Source organism: Notolabrus celidotus, chromosome 10, assembly GCF_009762535.1.
Source record: "Notolabrus celidotus isolate fNotCel1 chromosome 10, fNotCel1.pri, whole genome shotgun sequence".
In the NCBI taxonomy this organism is placed as follows: domain Eukaryota; kingdom Metazoa; phylum Chordata; class Actinopteri; order Labriformes; family Labridae; genus Notolabrus; species Notolabrus celidotus.
Window position 1 is genome coordinate 34,701,406 of NC_048281.1, and position 22,738 is coordinate 34,724,143.

General features: G+C 41.5%; 1 protein-coding gene across 5 annotated transcripts; it reads left to right on the top strand.

Moving 5' to 3' along the window:
- The first annotated feature begins 2,006 nt into the window (after positions 1-2,006).
- Positions 2,007-22,011, top strand: ddx3xa (DEAD-box helicase 3 X-linked a). 5 transcript variants are annotated; one of them, XM_034693750.1, is made up of 19 exons: positions 2,007-2,335; positions 6,568-6,619; positions 8,036-8,083; positions 8,693-8,752; positions 11,151-11,324; positions 11,630-11,768; positions 12,934-13,038; positions 13,125-13,224; positions 13,312-13,447; positions 13,588-13,784; positions 13,866-14,026; positions 14,133-14,277; positions 14,432-14,576; positions 14,914-14,964; positions 16,357-16,538; positions 16,782-16,899; positions 16,992-17,145; positions 18,702-18,832; positions 18,924-22,011. In XM_034693750.1, exons 1-19 carry the CDS (start codon positions 2,291-2,293, stop codon positions 19,016-19,018), a joined length of 2,238 nt encoding a protein of 745 aa, XP_034549641.1. In that variant the 5' UTR covers positions 2,007-2,290; the 3' UTR covers positions 19,019-22,011. The 5 variants fall into 5 exon arrangements, with proteins under 5 accessions (XP_034549641.1, XP_034549642.1, XP_034549643.1 ...); XM_034693752.1 differs by having other exon boundaries at positions 2,008-2,335; positions 11,151-11,258; XM_034693751.1 differs by lacking the exon at positions 8,693-8,752.
- The last annotated feature ends 727 nt before the right edge of the window (positions 22,012-22,738 follow it).

Below are 22,738 nucleotides of genomic sequence, written 5' to 3' on the forward strand. Positions count from 1 at the left end.
GGTAATAAGCGGGATAATTCATGTCGGTGTCTTGTCTCACCCTGTCGGGATTCTTTTTCCCATACCAACCTGCTCACCATACATTATCCTTACATAACAAAAGAAAAGAAAAGGCGTAGTAGAAACCTCTGGATCACACAGCAGTGTATAACATTAACTGGCTTAGATGAACTGTTGAACAGAGCCTTAAAGATCAGTTTCTGCAAAAGTGGTGAAGTGAACTGGATAAAATGACATCATGTGATTTATATGTACAATCTAAAGGAGATGTAAAACTAGAAAAATATGTGTTATTTGAAAACCGGAAGTATGGATAGGATATCTGTCATTTTAGAATGAATAACACCAGGAGCCCTAAGGTCACTGGAAGGTATAAAGGCCTGGATAGAAAACAGAGGATTTGTAATCTCTGTAATGATCATCGTGTGGGCGATGAGGACCATATTTTGTTTGAATGCAGGAACACAATCATTCTGAATAATAGAGAGAGGTTCATACCCAGGTATTATTTCCAACGTCCCTCTGTGTTTAAATTAATTCTACTTTTGCAATCAGATAAGCCGAAACTTATCTGTAAATTAGGGGCTTTTCTGAAGAATGTCCTTACTTTGTTTAAGTAAGATCTGCTGTACTTCAAACATGCCGTGTGCCATCATTATATTGTTTTGTTATTTGAAATTTATGTCCTGCGGCTCCATACCATGTGATCATGGTCTGAGCATCAAATTAAAGTTGACATATTCTGCTCTTTTTCATCAAAATATATCGGTCTAAGACGTCCCCGAAACATGTCTTTAAAGTTTATTGCTCATAAAAACACTTTGAAATCAGATTCTGGTCTGCCTGTAAATCCCTCTTTTTCAGCCCTGCTCAGAACAGGCTGTTTTCTGTGTCTGTGCCTTTAAATGAGAATGAGCTCTCTGACCACGCCCCCTCAGGAAGTGGGTGTGGCCTCCTCGGCTGTCCAGCACATTGATCTAATGTTTACATGTTGGCTGAATATACACGGCTGCTCACAGACCCGCGTTACTTCAACCCTCTGAATCTGATCCAGAATCTGATCCTGACAGAGAGGCGCCTGCAGCAGGACCTTTCTGAACCATTGGTCACAGATTTAGTGTTTCTTGTTGTTTTATTTATCAGTATGTCGACGTGTGTCTTGGTACACAGCTATCAACATGTAGCTATGTGGCTATGCTAACTAGCGCTAGCACTTATCCATGAAAAATAAAAATCATCCACTAGATCTTCAAATCTGCAGACGTGGGGAGTCAAACCGACCTTTGTGTTTATTAAGACAGCCTACAACTAGCATGCCTCCCTCCTAAGCTCCTTGTTAGCACACATGTGTGCAGGGAATGAAAAACAGAGGAGGGGTTGAGTTGTATTTTATACAGTCTATGGGCTGAACAAGCTCCGAGCTCTGACTTCCTGTTACAGACCGGATGGCGTTGTGACGTATGAAAAACACTGAAAACTGAAACGGCTGGTTTCAGCACACATTTACAGAAAGGTGGAGAAATCAGAACAGGGGCAGAATGGACTCTTTTCATTTTCAGGGGGTTTGTAGACAGAGACACAGATTTCAGGTAGAGAACAATTAAAAAGTCCATTTTGCATGATATGTCACCTTTAAAAAGAAATGAAAACTTTCAGGCCCATTAGGACCCCCCTCCCCACTTGGCCCCTAGGTAGTCAATCCCACTAAGACGCCCCTGTACATGTCATGAACATCTACATGAAACAGCCCCAAGTGTTCCAACTTTTCCTTCTGTTTGGGAATATTGAGTTTGTATCATGTTACTGAAGTTTGTGTTTCAAATCAGTGTTTTAAAAACACATAACTGTAACAACGCGTTACTTTGTGTTGCACAGAGAAACTCCAGTCAGCCGTAATGATTGGTTTCATGTCTCTCTGCTGTTTCTGCTGAAGGCCATTTGGGACGAAATCTCGCGAGACTTGGAGAGCAGCTCGCTGGCCTCGGGTTACAGAGGCGATGATATCTCGCGCTACCTGCGCACTGTCTCATTCCACCGCGATCAAGCTGCCGGGAGGGGGTTTCTGTTCAGCAGCTCCACACCAAGCTTTCATCTGGAAACACGGAATTTATATTTATACTAACACCGACCTTTTATTTATTTAAAGCACACGTCATCTTCTCGATACCTTTAGAACTCAAGGTCGTTACTTGTACAGAAAAAAAGGAAGTTAGTGTTTGAGCATAGCCGGGCCGAGCTAACAAAGAAAATCCTTTCTCTTCAGAAATAATCCCCACTCCTCTCTTTAGTTATGAGTCATGTGGTCGTTGATAATCCAAACGGTCTAGATCAGCAGGTGAGTACTTTACAGTGTATTTTTACTGTCTGGTTTTCGTGTTGGAGTTTTGTAATTTTCCTCTGCGCACATGTAGTTTGGAGCTCGAACAGGAACATTAGCATGGAGCTAAAATGGAGGTTTGATGTGGAGGAGATTGTGATGGCGGAGCTCTCCTCTACGATGTGCCAGTTAACTAATTTACGAGCATTTTACCTCCTTTCTGTGTCCTTACATCTCCTTAAAACAACCCCAAAACACTTAAACGTGACGTGTAATGGAGTCTGTTGTGAATTAAAGGAGATTTTGTGTAATTTTTTTAAAGATTGGTTGACGTGCCGGTAAGCTAGCTCGGCTAACGTTCGGCCTTCTCAACCTGAAACGTGGCGCAGGAAGAAATGTTGGCACCGGTTAGACCGACTTTCAGTGTTTAATGGAGGAAAAACAGGAGAAATAACTCTTTAATGAAGCAGTATATGAATACAGGAGCTGTGTGGTGTTGTTTCTATTTTGTTATTGATGTATATTTTTTTATTTGTCAGCATTTTCCGGTCAACACGTCCGTGAACTGTTGGATTAAATGAGTTTATTAAACGACATAAATATCAAAATTCACTTTACTGCTTCTTAGATCTTCTTATCTGATGCCTTCACACTGCGACGATGAAGGTGTCACTTTATTTACAGCTTCAGAGTCGACAGGGGAGGTTAGGGAAACAAGGCCCGGATCCAGAACTACTATACTGTGACAGTTCAGATCCGGACTACATCATGAGAGAGTCTAAAACTTCTTACAACACAGATTTATTCATGTGAAAATGCAAAAACTCAACTTTTATGTCATTATTATGTCAAGACCAGAACACTTACATGTCTAAATTCTGGACTAGATTATCCTACAGAGGCTCTCTTTAAAACCTAGTTATATATATATGAGTCCTTTATTATATCATACACCTGTCACGTGCTTGTATTGTCTTTTTATAATGACACCTTCCTAGTACCAATCTGAGACTGGTTTTAAAGAGACCCCCCAGATCAGATCGGTTAAAATGGTTAGTTTAGTTGTCTTTAATCAGGACCAGGTCCGATTCAGGCACAGAATAAAGGTTGCACAAAACTTTAATAGTGTTTAAAATAGTTTACAGCACCTCTGATGTACTTTAGGCAAGATTCCACAAGTTCAGATCTGGACTACATCATGAGAAAGAGTCTACAAACTTCTTACAACACAGTTTTATTCATGTGAAAATGCAAAAACTGCACTTTTTATGTAATTAGTATGTCAAGACCAAGTCCTGATCCCAAACCCGAACTTTTACACGTCTAATTTCTGGACTAGATTATCCTACAGAGGCTCTCTTTAAAACCTAGTTATATATAAGTGAGTACTTTATTATATCATATACCTGTCACGTGATTGGTGTTTCATCTGATTTTTTTTTAATGAAACCTTCCTAGTACAAATCTGAGACTGGTTTTAAAGAGACCTCTGAGATCAGATCAGCTAAAAGGACCTGTTAAAGTATCTCGAATCGGGATCAGGTCATGTTCACACACAGAATAAAGGTTGCACAAATCTGTAATAGTGTTTAAAAAAGTTTGCAGCGCACCTGACGTACTTTAGGAAAGATCCCACAAGTTCAGATCATGAGAGAGTCTACAAACTTCTTACAACCCAGTTTTAGGCATCTGAAAAGGCAAAAACTGAGCACTTTTTATGTGATTATTATGTCAAGACCGAGTCCTGATCCCAAACCCGAACATTAATAGTCTAATTTCTGGACTAGATTATTGTAAAGAGGCTCTCTTTAAAACCTAGTTATATATGAGTACTTTATTATATAATATACCTGTCATGTGATTGTTGTTTCATCTTATTTTCATAATGACATTTTCCTAGTACAAATCTGAGACTGGTTTTAAAGAGACCCCCTAGATCCAGATCAGTTAAAAGGGTTAGTTTAAGTATCTTGAATTAGGACCAGGTCATATTCACGCGTTGCACAAATCTGTAATAGTGTTTAAAATAGTTTACTGCACCTCTGATGTACTTTAGGAAAGATCCCACAAGTTCAGAGCTGGACTACATCATGAGAAAGAGTCTAAAAACTTTTGAAAACACGGTTTTGTTTATGGGAAAATGCAAAAACTGCACTTTTTAAATGAAATTATCATGTCATGTCCAAGTCCTGATCCCAAGCCCGAACTTTTACACGTCTAATTTCTGGACTAGATTATCCTACAGAGGCTCTCCTTTTAAACCTAGTTATGTATAAGGGAGTACTTTATTATATCATATACCTGTCAAGTGATTGTTGTTTCATCTTATTTTCATAATGACATTTTCCTAGTAAGTTTTTAATTAAATTATTATGTAAAGACCAAGTCCTGATCATAGATCCTGATCCCAAACCCGGACACTTACATGTCTTATTTCTGGACTAGATTATCCTACATAGGTTGTAGTCTCTTTGTAAAGTGAATCCTTTATTATATCATATACCTGTCATGGGATTGATGTTGTATTCTCTTTTACCTAGTACAAATCTGAGACTGGTATTAAAGAGACCCCCTAGATCAGATCAGTTAAAGTATCTTGAATCAGGACCAGGTCATATTCATGCACAGAATAAAGGTTGCACAAATTTGTAATAGTGTTTAAAATAGTTTACAACACACCTGATGTACTTTAGGCGAGATTCCACAAGTTCAGATCTTTACTACATCATTAGAAAAAGTCTACAAACTTCTTACAACATAGTTTTATACATTTGAAAATGCAAAAACTGCACTTTTTTATGAAATTATTATGTCAAGACCAAGTCCGGATCCCATCCCCCAACCCTTGCATGTCTAATTTCTGGACTAGATTATCCTGCATAGGTTGTGGTCTCTTCTTAAAGTGAATCCTTTATTATAGCATATACCTGTCACAGGAGGAACAAATCTGAGACTGGTTTTAAAGAGACTCCCTAGATCAGATCAATTAAAAGGGTTTAAGTATCTTGAATCAGGACCAGGTCATCTTCATGCGTTGCACAAATCTGTAATAGTGTTTTAAAATAGTTTACAGCACCTCTGATGTAATTAAGGTAAGATCCCACAAGTCTAGAACAGTTCAGATCTGGACTACATCATGAGAAAGAGTCTACAAACTTCTGACAACAGTTTTATTCATGTGAAAATGCAAAAACTGTGCACTTTTTATGGAATGATTATATCAAGACCAAGTCCTGATCCCAAACCTGAACACTTGCATGTCTAATTTCTGGACTAGCTTATCCTCCAGAGGCTGTAGTCTCTTTAAGACTTAATTATATATAAGTGAATCCTTTATTATGTCAGATACCTGTCACTTTTTTGTATAATGAAATCTTCAATAGATCAGACCAGTTAGAAGGACCAGTTTAAGTACCTTGAATCAGGACCAGGTCATGTTCACACACAGAATAAAGGTTGCACAAAACTGAAATGGTGTTAAAAATAGTTTACAGCACCTCTGACATAATTAAGGCAAGATCCCACAAGCGTAGGCATGGGGGGGTTTTCCATCAGGACCTGGTCTGATGTGGTCTAGGCAGACAAAAAAAAAAGGTAGCGAATCAACAGTTTTTTTTTTTTTGCATTTTGGCATATGGAATAAAGTGTTCACAAGTCTGAAACTGTGTTTTAAGAAGTCTGTACACCCTCTTAGATAATCTAAGCAAGATCTGACAAGTTTAGGTAACCTTCCCTGCAGCAGCTGAATCGGAAGCTGTGGGTGAATAGGATGCCAACTTCAGCGTCATTAACATTTACAGTCACTGGAAGGTACTCTATTGACTTTAAGTGACTCCTGAGAGAGCTGCCAAAGTCAGGTGGTGCAGAAAATGTAACCCATTACTTTCATTAATGATATTAAATCAGGAAGCAACCAAAAGTACGATTACTTGTGCATGTGTGCTGCAAAGCCAAGCCTGTTTATCCTCCAAACAAACCTTTAAATGTGTCCAACAAAGTGCGACCGGTATAGTTGAGTTCATATTTGACAAGCCTAATCCTGCGTGCAAGGACAAACTACTGCATTGTTTATTTTGTTTGTGAGTCTTGGCACAACACACCTTGTTCTGGTGCTTCACGGCTCCACCTTCCTGTTTGGCTCGATCCGTGAACACACGCCAATGTTTCAGCGTCATTTCTGATATTTCTGATGAATGCATATCTGCGTCTGACTGAATTATAATCAGGATTTCTCTTCTTCTCTTTTGTAGCTTGCTGGCCTAGACTTGAACTCTCCTGACGGACAGGGCGGAGGAACTGGCAGTAAGTGTGACTACCATCCTGCAGAAACATAACCTGTGGTTTTTATGGTTTGGTGCATCTGTGTTCAATCAATCAATTAATCAAGCTTTATTTATAGAGCACCTTTCATACAAATCAAATGTAACCAGAAGGGCTTTACAGCGACTGAAAATAAGAATGAAGCAGAAATAAAATAATGGCAAGACATTAAAAACAAAATGGATTTTAAAATAGACTAATGCACACAAACAACAATAAAACATGTGTAATTAAAATAAGTTAAAGCGTCAAATTAATAAGAATATAAATAGTTAAGATAGATACATTTAAAAAGGTTAAGGATAAGAGTTGAAAATAAAATTAAGGCTAAAAATATCAATACATCTGAGTATATAAATTGAAATAAAATAAGAAACAGACAAAATTAGTAAAATAATAAAGCAACATTTAAATCAAAATATAACAGTAAAAAGTAAGTAATAAAATAATGGCATGACATTTTAAAAAATAAAGGATTTTAAAAGAGACTGATGCACACTGACAACAATAAAATGTGATTTTTAATAAGAATATAATTAGTTAGAATATCTAAATTTAAAAAGGGGTAAAAATAAGAGTTGAAAATAAAATTAAAATATCAATAAATCTGAGTAGATACATTAAGATAAATAAATAAAAATAAGATAAGAAACTGACAAAATTAGTAAAATAATAAAGCAACATTTAAATCAAAATATAACAGTAAAAAGTAAGTAATACAATTGTAAAACCCTACATTAAAGCCAGACTGAATAAATACATATTTAGTTTATATTTAAGTCTCAATATCTCTGTCAGCTCCCCTCAGATCCTCCAGCAGGCTGTCCCATCGTCTAGGAGCTTCATGGCTGAAAGCAGCATCACTAAATGTTTTTGTTCTCCTCTGAGGAACAACTAAAAGAGAGGAGCCAGAGGATCTGAGAGGCCCTCCTGCTTTATACACTAAAAGCATCTCTGATATGTAGTCTAGTGTGAGGCCGTGCAGCGTCTTAAAAGACTAGTAGAAGAATTTTAAAATCAATACGAAAAGAAACAGGAAGCCATGTAAAGATATAAAAGGTGTAACATGAGCTCTCATTCTGGTCTTCGTTAAAGCTCTTGTATTAATTGCAGTTTGTTTATTGTGTTCTTTTGAAGACCAGAAAGGAGAGGTGTTAAATATAGTCAGAGTGCAGAAGAGGTTTATACACAATAGACTAGGTATGATTGTTTTTTTGCATGTTTAACAGAGCAGCAGACGGCGACACTATAATAGACGCTCTGTAGTGTGGTGATATAATGCAACATCTATTTAAAGCGTGCATAGCTCTTTAACTGGAAGACAAGCAGCCTCAGTAAATGTGATTATCTGTCGTTTAACTGCAAAATGACATGTTTCTGTTTCCTCCTCCTCCGCAGCCCGTTACATTCCACCTCACTTGAGAAACAAAGAAGGTCCGAAAAATGGTAAGTGTGGTCTACCGGTCACTCGCTGAACCACGGTTAAGAGCAACCACACAGCTTTTACAGGTGTGGTGTTCTTACCGTTGAACCCATCAGAGCATGGTAAAAGCAAGCACCATTGAGAAACAAAATACAAACAAATAAAGCGGTGAGGCAAGATTGAGCACATTGGGCTTCACCAGTTTCATTCGACTTGAGCCATGTCAAAGTGGTTCTCTGTCTGCGCATGGATGCTGATTTTGGCAGGAGGGCAAGGACCCCAGACTGCTCACCAATTTGTTTGATTTGGATTCACATTGAAGAAAAATCCAACCTCCTAAGTTTTTTATTTTCCCACATTTGGAAAGAGGAGTGCTAGCTGTTGGCTGCTCTGATAAAGGGGAAGGTAGAGGGGACTTTGGGTGCACAAATAATGACATCTCTTGTCTTTGAATGTAAAAAAAATTTACGCCAGGAAGTTTTTTTTTGTGCTGCTTTAGCCTCTTAAAGGCTTTAATTCAAGACACATGCCTGGCATTGACAGTAAAATAATCTTTAAATATTGGATCTTTGATTCTCAGTCATTTGCACACTTGACGTTTTTTCTCGTTTTACTGTTTTCTTGTTCCACAGCAGGAAATGCTTATTCCGCTGCTAGACAGTGCGGTTATACAGTGGCACCAATAAATATCTGTAAGTCCCTTCCTGTCTGCTTTTGCTGAGGGCAATCTGCATTTTCAGATGCATGAAATAGCCATTTTTTTACACAGCAGCAGCAAAGCCAGTGCAAAGGGGGAGAGGGATGAGTTAGAGCTTACCACATTGTTAATTCAAAAGTTAATTCTCTGCTGGGATGCTCGCAGTCAAATGAGAAATGTCAGGGCAATTTGTAATGTCAGCAAAAGCTTGTGAAATCATTGCTTCTTTAATTGAATTTTAAATCTTGTGTAGAAAGTAAATAATTACTAAATACACATTTGATTCACTGTTTCTTACTCAGCCCTTATTTCACCTGCAATGTCGCTTAGTTTCTTCTAAACAGTGCCCACAACCATGGCAGGCAGAGTGTCAGCAAAGACAAAACGATAACTGTCCATCAGGATGGGATGACTGTACGATCGGTAACTATTAGTGTTAAGTCAAGCCCAACACTCATACTGCATGAGCAAGTGATCATGGGAGAGTCTTTTTATAGCCTGCTTCCCTACCTTTGCTCAGGTTACCCAAGACTGGCCTCTCAAGAGCTTGCCTTTTACCATGCCTACAGTGGGGGTTGGCGAAACAGAAGTGGTATACCTTGACTCTACCTGCATGCCATGCCATCAATGTATTGGCAGAGTTCTTATTAGTTTTACTTAACTGAACACCGGGGCATCGTCAGCATGCCCCTGCTTTGTCATGGTCACTTAGAGAAGCAGTTGAAATCTGGGCCTAACACAAGTTTGTGGACGCTTGGCCGTGAAGTGATGCATGGTGATGGTGCGGCTGCACTGCATCACTAGTGTGACTGTTATACTAATAACCACACGAGCGCCGCTGTGAAAGAAAGACCACATGAGACCCCCTTTTTTTTTTATGCAATCTCAACATTCGAACCCTGTAACCTGCAAGTCATTAAATACAATCAGGGATTTAGTTTGTGAATCAATGTCACAGCTTTACATCGCAGCTTTGGCATAAAAAAACATCCAGCTCATTATGAATCACAAGTTCTCCCTTCTTTTGAGTTCTTAATGGACCCTTTAGCTTTCTAGTGTTTGCTAGTGGCATGCTTTGAACAGCAATAAAGAGATTACAGAGCACAGAGTGCGGCAATCCTGAGTGCATGCAGGCTTTTGTTCCAGGAGATTTCTTTGATTAGTCATTTGTCCTCTGTGTGAATTTGGAGTAACCACTGAAATCTCCCGTGCATTAGGTGGAACAGAAACACGCTTCTCGGCACATGATTGAACACTCCTGACTCGTAGTGTACTTCTCTTTGCTGTTTGTGAACCCTAAAGTGTTTGATTGTTTGTTAGGTTGACAGCGTCCAGGATCATTTGTACTCCTCTTGTCTCAGATAAAGAAAATTGCGGTCTGTGAAGTTGAACAGGCGTGACACGGAAACCTAGAAAACGCTGTCAATTTGCTGTCCGGATTTGGAGTGTGACCGAGTTGGTGCTCGTCTGTGATAAGTAGGACTGTGGTAGGGGGGTTTGTTTCCTCCCTCTAGGCTGTGTTCGGCCCTCTTAACCACTTGTAGTTCAAATAGATCAAAATCCCAAATGTAAGATGCTCGGTCACATGTTTACGTCCACTTTCTTTGCGTTCAGCTTATTCATTGTGCGTGTTGTGTGTTTTTCCCTCCTCTGACAGCTTTAGCATCATCCGTGTCGTTGAGGTTCTCCAGCTTGGTGGTTTGGTTTTGGTGTGAACTGTTGCGTCGTCTGCGGTGCTGATCTTATCTTCGTGTCGTTCGCAGCGTGCACATGCATCTTTTCTGTCCAACTCCACTCCGAGCAATCAAACCCCTGATGCATATTTTCACAGCTGATTAAATTCCGGTAGAAGTCCAGATTGACACGGATCTAGATCGGCCCCTTTTGCTTGAAAGACTCAGCAAGACGCTGAATTTGTGAGGCCTCGGTGCAGAGTATGGCCCTCCCCCAACACCCACCCCACTCAGCAGGCATTGCAGTTTCCCTGATAACAGTGAGGCCCCTAAAGGGGGGGCAGTGACGCAGTCAGTGTGTAGAGCTCAGCCGATCGTTGTGAAGCGGTAGCTGTCATCCTTCCTAAAAACAAAAACAAGCTTTAAAAAGTAAGGAGAGGATTATTTGATTTCCAGAAAACCTAAATTTTTCTGCAGTGTGTCCTTTGCACAAGTTTAGAACTTGCTTTGCATTTTTTGCCCTTGTTTGTTATTCTGTCTTCTTAATGTGACACAGAGTAATTTAGACTTGGTTGAAATCTTATTTGCATCCCACTTATCAGGAAATTTGGTGATGAATTAATTTAGAAAACTCATGGCTAGTGTGAACTTTAAGGTGTTCAACAGTCTGCTCTTCCTCCAAGGCCTCTGACTCAGTCTTTTCTTTGTCTTCCTGTGAAGATTCTCCTGGATGGGACGGCGGACGAAGCAATGGATTTGTGAATGGTTATCACGACAACCGAGCAAACGGGGGCTTTGGAGGCCGAGGACCCCCTCGCAATGATAGAGGTGGGCGAGGCGCCTACCGTGGTAACAGGGGTGGAGGCACGTTTAATCAACCATTACAGAATGCAGGTGGGGAAATCCTGTCGGTCCTCAAACTTAATAACCGCAGATAGAATAATAAAAGCAGCTAAAGAGTTAAACTCAGCCCTCCCCCCACCCTTGCTTCAGTCAGAACGGTGTCTTTAGTGCACCGTGTTTTTAGATAATGATACACCAGGTAGGTCAGCTTTGATAACTTTAGGTGTGCGCTTGATTGAAGATCACTTTACTTGCTCAGAGGGGTTCACAGCTTGAGTAAGGAAACGACCCCCTTGAAGGCGGATTTCCATGAAAAGTCTCTCCCTCGGATGTAACTAACTTTTGGTCTTTAACAGGGTTTGGAGGCAACTATGACAACAAAGACGGCAACTGGGGAGGACAACCCAGGGATGCCGCCTTCAGCAACTTTGGAGGACGCAATGATCGCTCCAAGACGGGCTACTACAACGACCGTGGGTCGGGCTCAAGGGGAAGGTGTGTGTGATCATGAGTATATAAGTCTTTATTATATGGTTTGGATGCTTTAGTTTGTGTTCATAGATTGAGGAAGTAAGGATGGAAATTTCAAGTATTTTTCATGATCGATCTTTAGAAATGTTAACGATCAATTAATAATAATGCAATTTATTTTGGGCGCCTTTCAAATCACCCAAGGTGACCTTACAGATAATAAAAACATTCATCAGTAAAAACATCAGAAAAACAAACAGTAATAAATAAAAACTAATGAAGTGCAGAGAGTCCAGTTAGAGTGAATATGCCAGTTTGAAAAGGTGAGTTTTGATTTGGGATTTAAATGATGTTATGGAGTCCGACTATCTTATGTGTGGGGGTAGGGAGTTCCAGAGTCTGGGTGCTGAGCAGCTGAAGCCTCGGGCACCCATGGTACTGAAGCAATTATCGATTTGATCAATAAAAATAAAAAAAACTGAAAGGTTTTCCTTCAAAAACAACGGCAAATGGGTTTTTTCCCCTGAATCAAATTTTCCTTCACGACACAATATATACAACTGACCGTATTTAATATCTTCGGGTCGTATTGAGCTGTTCAAAATGTTAAACGAGCTGAATATCAACGTGTGGAGCTTACACGCTCATAATCCAATCAAAATAATGTGTTTGAGTAAGTTCTAAACAATCAAATAATCGATTCTCCATTAGTTGTTGACATCCCCATCAGGAAGACATGAACAAAGAACCATAGCTGCTTATAACCTCTGGTTTCTTGCCAATAAATGGGGCTTCATCTAGTCCGTTATGACATTATCTTGATCACCTTCAAACATTAAATACAGAATGAATACGACTTGAGTTATTCCAGATTACTTTATCCGACAAGCTCAAAGCAGATGAATGTAGTAATACTAAATTCAGTCATTACAGAGCTCTAATAAACAGTATGTAAGAAGGTCAAAATATTAATAGAAGGAATAAAATGAGATATAAATACTAATGAAATAAAATGCAGATCAAATAGAGTACAGGATTTATAAAGCAATCCATGTAAAAGCACAGATATAAATATGTTATAGATAAAAAAGACCTTCCTGGAATAAGATCGATGATATTTAAAGACTTTAGTGAACTGTAGAACATTCCTGACTTCAGTAACCTTTACACTTTTTGAATCGTGTTGCAGATATGACCGTGGAGGCTTCTCTGGTGGAGGAAACACTCGCTGGGTGGAGGACGTCAGAGAGGAGGACTGGTCCAAGCCCACTGCGCCCAATGAGCGCCTTGAACAGTGAGTCTGATTTCTGAACTTAAAAAAAAAAAAAAACCTTCATTGTTGTTTTTAAACTCTGCTGATGCACCACTCTGTCTCTGCAGTGAGCTTTTCGCTGGAAGCAACACCGGGATAAACTTTGAGAAGTATGACGACATTCCAGTGGAGGCCACTGGAAGCAACTGTCCTCCCCATATTGAGAGTGTGAGTCCTCATCGTAGAAATGACGATTGATCGTCGTATATATTTGAGTTTGACGTATTTTAATGATGTGTGATATTTTCTCTGCAGTTCCACGATGTGGACATGGGGGAGATCATCATGGGGAACATCAACCTGAGCCGGTACACTCGGCCCACCCCGGTACAGAAGCATGCTATCCCCATCATCAAGACCAAGAGAGACCTGATGGCTTGTGCTCAGACTGGTGAGCTTGAACCCACCAGTGTAGATCTCCCACCACCCTCCCCCTTTAACTGGTTTTAGGAGTTATTTAATCGGAACATAAGGTAGCTTTTTTTGGGTCTCAGCGCTGAAACTGAATGTATGATCCCTGTTGTGTTTCAGGCTCTGGAAAGACCGCTGCCTTCCTGCTGCCAGTGCTGAGTCAGATCTACACTGAGGGGCCGGGAGAAGCTGCACAGGCTCCCAAAAACTCCGGACAGGAGAACGGGAGGTATGGCCGCCGTAAGCAGTACCCTCTCTCCCTGGTCCTGGCTCCAACCAGAGAGCTGGCTCTGCAGATCTACGATGAGGCCAGAAAGGTGAGAACTGACTGATACTGAAACTAAAGATATATTTGTTGTCTGAATATTAGAAGCTTGACTGTTTGTCTTTCTTCATAGTTTGCGTACCGTTCCCGCGTGCGTCCCTGCGTGGTGTACGGAGGCGCTGACATCGGACAGCAGATCAGGGACTTGGAGAGAGGCTGTCACCTGTTGGTGGCCACACCTGGACGTCTGGTGGACATGATGGAGAGGGGCAAAATCGGGCTGGATTATTGCAAGTGAGTACTGCTGAGAGATCCTTCTCGAGTCTTTTTATTATAAACATTAAAGCATGACTCAGCGGTTTATTTGTTTTCTGATACAATCTGAAACTCGTCTCTGCAGCTACCTGGTCCTGGATGAGGCTGACCGCATGTTGGACATGGGTTTTGAGCCACAGATCAGACGTATTGTGGAGCAGGATACCATGCCTCCTAAAGGCATCCGCCAGACCATGATGTTCAGTGCTACCTTCCCCAAGGAGATCCAGGTAAGGTGGACTATCTGAAGCCTTGAAAGTGGGGTGCTGATTGACCCACACAGAGGCTACAGTTGTCCCTTCATTTATAGTTCTGTTGCTTCTCTCCTAGTGTAATCTTGTTTGATTAAATCAGAGACTGATGTTGATTTTTGTCTCGGCGTAGATCCTGGCTCGTGACTTCCTTGATGACTACATTTTCCTGGCGGTGGGCCGTGTTGGTTCCACCTCAGAGAACATCACCCAGAAGGTTGTCTGGGTGGAGGAGACCGACAAGAGGTCCTTCCTCCTCGATCTGCTCAATGCCACAGGTGAGGTGAACACACACACACACACACACGCACAGCACACAGTTAGACTTTCTTCCTCCCATGATGGCCACTTTGGACTCTAACCCATCATCCTGTGTTTGTCAGTCTGCCTCATATCAAGCTAATATTGACTCTGCTACATCTCTGCTTACTTAACAAATGTTATCGTTATAGCCAGAGCTCACAGTAAAAGATAAGATATCAAAACACACTTTCATTCAAGGGGGGAAAGCAGGTGCTGGCAGCCCTGTGTAAGGGTTTCTCATGATGATCTAAAGCTGCGATTTCTATGTGCTGAGCAGTCTCACATTTACTGGCCGGTTTGGTTTTATCTTAGTTATTCCCTGTGATGTTCCGGAAAGTGTGCCAGATGCCCCAGAGAAACCTGGTAAGTATGGACATATACCCTAACTTCACTCTGACCCACAAGCCAGAAACATCACATCCCACAGCTCATCCTGTCCCTGACATGCTGCCTTACTTCCTGTTTGTTTCCTTCATTTTTTTAAACAAGCTTCTTGGGACAAAGTTATAATATTGACCATCACAACAACCCATTAAAAAAAAAAGACTCTTATTTAGCTGAGTGTCATCAACACCAGTGCTAAGGTCAGCTGGCTCCAACACAGCCATGTTGGCTGGTTGTCATAGAAAGAGCTCTCAGTTTCCATGAGTCAGGACGGAGCCGTTATATCTGTCACCGCCATCTGTTAGAGCTGTGAGCAGAATACAAGCGTTGATGTAGTCTCGACCTCAGGTTGCTTTTTAAAGGAGAAAAGATGACCCTTTTAATTATCGTGCAGAGTTAAAAACTCCCGCTTTGATGCAACCACAGACGTTAAAGGTGCAGCTGCTGCTACAAAAAGCCACCTGATGTGTAATTTATGTCACGAACAGCCTCGTTAAAGCCGACACTTGGACGTTACAGACCAAAGCAAAGAGGCTTGGGGTCGTCAGCTGCAGAACAGTCGTAATTCGGCTGATTTTAAGCTTTAAAACACTCAGGCTTCAGTAACTCTGAGGGGGGTGGAGCTCAGATGAATGCATATTTTATTTTCTGGGTATGTCTCTTGATGTGCTTCTTTATAAGACCTTCACCACTTTACTGTTTCCTTTACAGAGCTTCTACTCTGTTTATTATTAACGCTACCAGTCTGTAGGATCAATGAGGGACAGTTTTAATCTTGAGTATACGATAAATGAACATGAATCTGATCTCTTTCTTCTCAGTTTTATCTCAGCCTGCTGGAGCTTCAGAGATTGATTATGTGCTAAGATATCTCACTCTGCACCGACAGTGTAGAACTGTGAATGCTGCGTAGTGAGAATATCTGAGATACCTGCTTTTGTATCAACATTTTAAGCTCATATCATTAACTGATCAGATAAATTGAAACGCTAAGTTTTAAAGATTAGCATTGAGACCAGAAACGTAAACAAACATCTTTATTAGCGATCCAAGATGAAAGCAGCAACACTGTAGTTGCAGCTGTTAAATGCTGCATGCTGTAAAAGCTGAACCCATGGTCAGTTTATGGTGACCACTGACCCCTGTCTCCATTCCTCAGTTTCCAATTTGGATTAAAAAATTTCTTTAACTTCCTTTTTTTTCTTTTTAGAGACAGCTTTAAGTTCCTGCTCCCATTATCTTGAAGTTAAACACTCACCCACATCCTCACTCCCCTTTATCAACACATCTTCTTCTCCCCTCCCCCCCTCCTCCTTCTGTGTTCTTCATCCTGCTCTCCTCCCTCTTGTTCCCCTCTCCTCCCCCTCTTAGCCAAAGAATCGTTGACTCTGGTCTTTGTGGAAACCAAGAAGGGAGCAGATTCTCTGGAGGACTTCTTGTACCGCGAGGGTTACGCCTGCACCAGCATTCACGGTGACAGATCCCAGAGAGACCGAGAGGAGGCTCTGCACCAGTTCAGATCCGGACGCTGCCCCATCCTGGTGGCTACAGCTGTAAGTGATGTGTACTCTTCAAACAAACACTCAATTTGGGCTTCAGCAGTGGAAGTAAACTGTAAAACCAGATGCATTAGCTCACAACCAAGCAAAGGAGACTTTTGTTAAAGTCTGTTTTAGCTTCTGAGAAATGTTTCCTACAAGACTGAGGTTACTCTAATCCTCCGTTGTATCCTAACAAAACAAAATATTGATCCAGCTTCTCAGATGTTTCCATTTCAACTCTTCCATCTTTTGCAGGTGGCTGCTCGAGGTCTGGACATCTGCAATGTGAAGCACGTTATTAACTTTGATTTGCCCAGTGACATTGAGGAATACGTTCACCGTATCGGCCGTACGGGACGTGTGGGCAACCTTGGTAAGACCTTATCTTTTATGAATCCATTAAAACACTGACTTGATGAACGAATCCTCGGTTTGATCTAACCGCTGCTCTTGTTTTTCCTTCAGGTCTGGCCACGTCGTTCTTTAACGACAAAAACAGCAACATAACCAAAGATTTGCTGGACATTCTGGTGGAGGCCAAGCAGGAGGTTCCCTCCTGGCTTGAAAGCCTGGCCTACGAGCACCAGCACAAGAGCAGCAGCCGCGGACGCTCCAAGAGGTAAATGGATAAACACAAAGCCACTTTAAAGTTATATTATTGGGGGGCATTTTCGGCTTTAATGGACAGGACAGCTGAAGAGAGACAGGAGATGTGGGGAGCAGAGAGCGAGGGAGGACATGCAGGAAACGATCGCTGCTGGGACCTCTGTGACGAGGGTTAGCCTCTGAATCATAGACTGTATATATAATGGACAGCGTCACTCCGCCTTTTCCCATTGTACGGTTTTGAGGCCAAAATATCCTGTTCCAGAGCGCTGCCATCTTGTAAATTTTCTGCAGCCAGGGTCTGCGCAGTAGGGAATTTGTGTCCCGAGCTCCTACAGAGTTTCTCTGTACGGCAGCTGTCAATCAAAGTAAACCCAAAAGTGAAACCCCGTTTTTTTACCCTCTAATAACTAACAAAAAAAGAGTCCTTGAACACAAAACAGTCAAATACTAACTACATATCACCACAGCATACGGATGTGAGAAACATTCATACCACGTGTATTTGTTTTTTAAAGTTTGACCGCAGCCCCATTCAAATGAATGGGGGAGACAGTCTTTGACCTATACTGCAGCCATCCACTAGGGGCAGCAGTTTTTGTGGAAGCTTCACTTCCAGCCGAGCGAGATGACATCCATTTTATATACAGCCTGCTCTGTACATGGGGCGCAATTAGACCGATAGGCCAACGGCGCCTCACAAAACCACTTTACAGGGCATGTGCCCACGTCAGAAATGAGACGAGGAAAATCCAGCATGAGGGGGATTCAATGTTTAATCAAAGCAACACTTCTGTAATCAGACTTAAAGGGATGCATCCCCTCAACTCAACTTTATTAATACATATAAACATGCAGCCCAAAGTGCTTCACAGAATAACAGACAGAAAACAGCGATGGTAAAATTAAAAAAAGGCAGGATTATAAATGAAAGACTTCAAAATAAAATTAAATAAAATCAACACCGTAAATTTAATAAAATAAGAGTGGAAAGAAAAGTTAAAAATAAGGTAGAGTTAACACGATCAGAAGAATACAGGGAATAAAATAAATAAGATGAATAAATGTTAAAGCACAGATTAAAATATTAATCCTCTTACATGTTGCTAGTTTAATCCAGGGGTTCTCAAACTTTTTGGGGCCAGGGACTCCTTACAGGTGAACATTTTCCAAGGACCCCTCATAACTGTAACATAGATTAAGCACATGCTTACCACCATTTGCACTCTTTGATGCCCTTGGAACTATTTGAATTGTAAAACTTGTCAATCTTAATATTCCAGACCTGTTCCACAGTGATACACAGAAAACACTTCATCTGTGTTTAGATATTCTGGTTTCATTGGCGCAAATGGTCCTCATCTGTATATATGCTGTTTTTAATGACAGCACAATTTTATAATTATTTCACGGACCCCCACACTCTGGTTCGCGGACCCCTGGGGGTCCTAGGACCCCACTTTGAGAACCACTGTAATGCTTTTGGCTCGAGACATCCTCAGCTTTGATTTATTTCACCCGGAGGAAACAGAGACCGTTGTATTTAACAAACACGTACGTCTCATCCAGGTGCTCCACTGGATTCGGAGCCAGAGATTACCGTCAGTCGTCCGGTGGCGGCGGAGGCGGAAGCTACAGCAGCAACCGTGGAGGACGAAACACTGGAGGCCACGGAGGAAACCGCGGCTTTGGAGGTGGAGGTAAGGAAGAGAGAATGATCTTAGCACTTCTTTAACGGTGAAATCTCTGTGGTCACTGCTCGTCTGACTGACTGACCTCTGTCCTCCTCAGGTGGCTTCGGCGGCGGCGGCGGCGGCTTCTACGGCAACGATGGCTACGGAGGAAACTACAACCACTCTAGTAGTGTGGATTGGTGGGGCAACTAGTCACCATAGGAATAGGTTGCCCTGCCAACCCAGCCCAATGGAAACCACATGTTAACTTAAGCCAGACCATACCAAACCCTCCCTGTGTAGCTTCACTGACACACAGTACATTACCAACCCTGGTTCTCTGCCATTCGCTTCTCTCTCAAAGGAAGTGCAGCACGACGCAAAGGAAAGTCACCAGCACGTGCAAAAACGCACCGGAGAGCGCAGAGACTCGCACACCTCAGAGTGAGCATGGATGCTGACATGCATTGTCCGATAGCAACTTCGGACTTTCATTGTTCAAAGTATTTTTGTTCTTTTTGTGGAAACAACCCCCAATCGAATAACCTGAGGATCATTTGTATGTTAATGTACTGTGCCTTTGGAATTTAAACAGGAAATCTATGTTTTCATTTCACCAGACGAACGGCCAAGAGCTCAACAAATTTGATTTTACGATTCTTTTGTTTGGTGAAAACTATTAGAAAGGTAAAATAAGCTTGGACTTTAATCAAACCTTGGCAAACACTGGGATATCGTGGCTCTGAGTCATGATTCCATTTGAACTTCAAATTTATTGCAGGAACATCATGTAGCCTTTTATAGTGGAACAGCTTATGGAGCCATTTCTCCGTCTAATCAAACTGGGCCACTCTGTGAAGCAACTGTATTCAAATCCTTCGGGACAAAGCTACATTTGTTTTTCTTTTTTCCTTTTTTTTGCTCACTCTATCCTGGACAGGCTCCTTTAAACGGGTGTGACAGTCATTCCTTACGTAATCTTAACGAACACAGAAGTCATTAAAGCTCAGCGCCAGCACACGCTGAGGTTTTAACCAGAATAATCTCTGCTGGAAACTTGTTACTCCACATTTTTCAATTGACTCGACAGTGTTACGGCAGCTAGTATGTGACCGAGTGCTAGCTACACTAAGTGGGCGGTGTTTTTTGTTTCTTTCTACTTGAGACATTTTTGGTGCAGGTGTGTGCAAAATTGAAAAACTGACTTCTTCAGTTTTTTGATTTTTGAATTGTTTCTCTACAAATATGTATCAAAACAAAAAATGCCTGCCATCTTGAAAGTGAAGTTCAAAATGGCCGCACAAAGGACCACAGCATCGGGGGGCACAGCGTGGTGTTAGTGTTTAACCATGAGGCTCAGATGGTATTCTACGCATGCAAGTGTTTTGTTTTTTGGTCAAGGAAGAAAAGACACGAGAATTGAGTCGCAGGCTTAACTTAATTACCAAACGTTTTCTCTTTTCAAGCTGCGTTGGAGGCACGGTTCATCTTGATAAGATACAGGCATTCTGATGATCACTGAGGTTTAAACAGCGGAGCAGAGTGCTCAGCAGCACTCCAGACACTCGGGTTGGGTGGGGGCGGGTGGCGGGAAGGGTGGGTAGCAGGCGTGGGGCGCAGATTTTCAGTGCACCGCCGTCGTCCGCAGCTTTGGTTCCTCCATCGCTGCGATGTCTAACTGTGGAGGTGGCCAAAGATCAGGGAGGGGGGGGAAGAGTCCACCTCTTTAATGTACTGTCAGGTCCTCTGAGCTTATCTTGCTCAGATGTTTCTAAAAAAAAAAAAAAATCCAGAGCAGGCTTTTCCTCTCAAAGAGGAGCAGCCATCGAGAGGAGGAGGAGAAGACGGGGTGTTGTCACCCTCATTTGTCTCAGCGGCTGTGTTGTGCCTTGAAACCTTTTTTTGTTTTTTAAGAAATTGAACTAAAAGCGGATGCACTGACAGTGTTGAGAACTTGAGATTGAATGGTGCTACTTGATTTAGGTGTGTAGGCCCTTGTACGTCGTGCCCATCAAGTTTTACAAAAAGTTATTTTATTGCACATCTAGAGTTTTATATAGATGTCTTGGATATGTGTCCTTAAGCTTCCAAATATTGTGTGTGAGGAGATTGTTGAAAAACGCAGCTTGTTTACAAAGGGGAAGGGTTCTCAACGTTTAAACCAGGATTTATTTGGGACCAGGGGATTTAGCAGTCGGGGGAATTTAGCCATTTGCACAGATTTCTAGATTCTACTTTTGCTGCTAGTTTTGTGTAATTTATTAAGCATTTTTGACAAATATTTATTTTTGTAAGCCTCAAAGTGATTCTTTGAAAGTTTCAGAAACTTGACCAAAAGACAGTAACAAAAACACTGGCACTTGAATGTTGAATGTCACCTGTATGCGTGAAATTTATATATTTCGGGGTAGTGTGAGCTTTTTAATGTTTAAGATACATTGGACTCAGTCAATAATATCCACAGCTGTTTCAGGCCTCCTCAGGGCCAGTCATCTCTTTATGATAATTGGTCGACAAAATTTGAAATGGAATTGAACAAACATGCCAAGGTTTGGAATATAGCTGTCAAAATAGCAAATAAATTTCCGAAGCATATCAGTGCAGAAGTGTTCAGATTCTCCAATTGTGTGCATTATTGATTCTTTACTCTAATTTGACCTGATGATTCTGTTCTCCAGTGAATGTCTGGCACATGGCAATCCTTAAAAGAAACAAACATGTGGTTTATTCTCATTGTTGTATTTGCATATATGAACCCTCCGGTGTTCTCTGTGTATGTGAAGCGGGTCAACGTGGCGGCGGCGTCTGTTGGAAACGTTCAGGATGACGAGGAGGAGGTTCTGCTCGCGTCGAACCAGAGACCCGTTCCACATTGCTCAGAGAACCCCGGAGCTCTTTAGACGTAGAATTTGCTTTCTGTATTAGCTTATAGGCCACTGCACTGCATGAGAAATACTCAGCTGTGCAAATGTATGATTTTACCAAAATAAAATGTTTGAATGCAAAAGTATCCGGAAAAATCAAGCATGTTTCATGAAGACTTGTTTACTGTAGTTGTGCTGAGAAGACCTGTAGCAAGCAGCTTGTCGCTGCCTCGTGTGGATACGGGGCGGAACGACCGGCGGCGATATTCAATTTGGTATTGTAGATTGGATGGGCTTCATTTCTTTTGAAAAAAAAATATAAAGATTTCATTTGTAAATTCATCTGTGTCAGCAGCTTTATTTCCCCTGACAAAGTCTGTCACTGTCCCAACAACCTGACATCCAGAGTCACTTTAGTGGCACAGGATCCACCTTTTAGTTTACAACATGGGAAAACATGGAAGGGAAGATTCTGGATTTTCTACAGATGTGTCTGAGAGCTTCACAACAAAATGAACAGACCAAAAAAGACAAGAACATTTTGCAACAATAACTTCAGAATTCTGCAAATTTATCTTGGACAAAACAAACATGGATAAAAATCTGATTTACAGTATCTCACAAAAGTGAGTCCACCCCTCACATTTCTGCAAATATTGAATTATATCTTTTCATGGGACAACAGTGAAGAAATGACACTTTGCTTGTGTAACAGTGTAAATTTACTGTCCCCTCAAAATAACTCAACACAGCCATTAATGTCTAAACCACCGGCAACAAAAGTGAGTACACCCCTCAGTGAAAATGTCCACATTGGGCCCAAAGTGTCTATTTTCTGTGGCCACCATTATTTTCCAGCACTGCCTGAACCCTCTTCGGCATGGAGTTCACCAGAGCTTCACAGGTTCCCACTGGAGTCCTCTTCCACTCCTCTATGATGACATCACAAAGCTGGTGGATGTTAGAGACCTTGTGCTCCTCCACCTTCCGTTTGAGGAGACCCCACAGATGCTCAATAGGGTTTAGGTCTGGAGACATGCTTGGCCACTCCATCACCTTCACCCTCAGC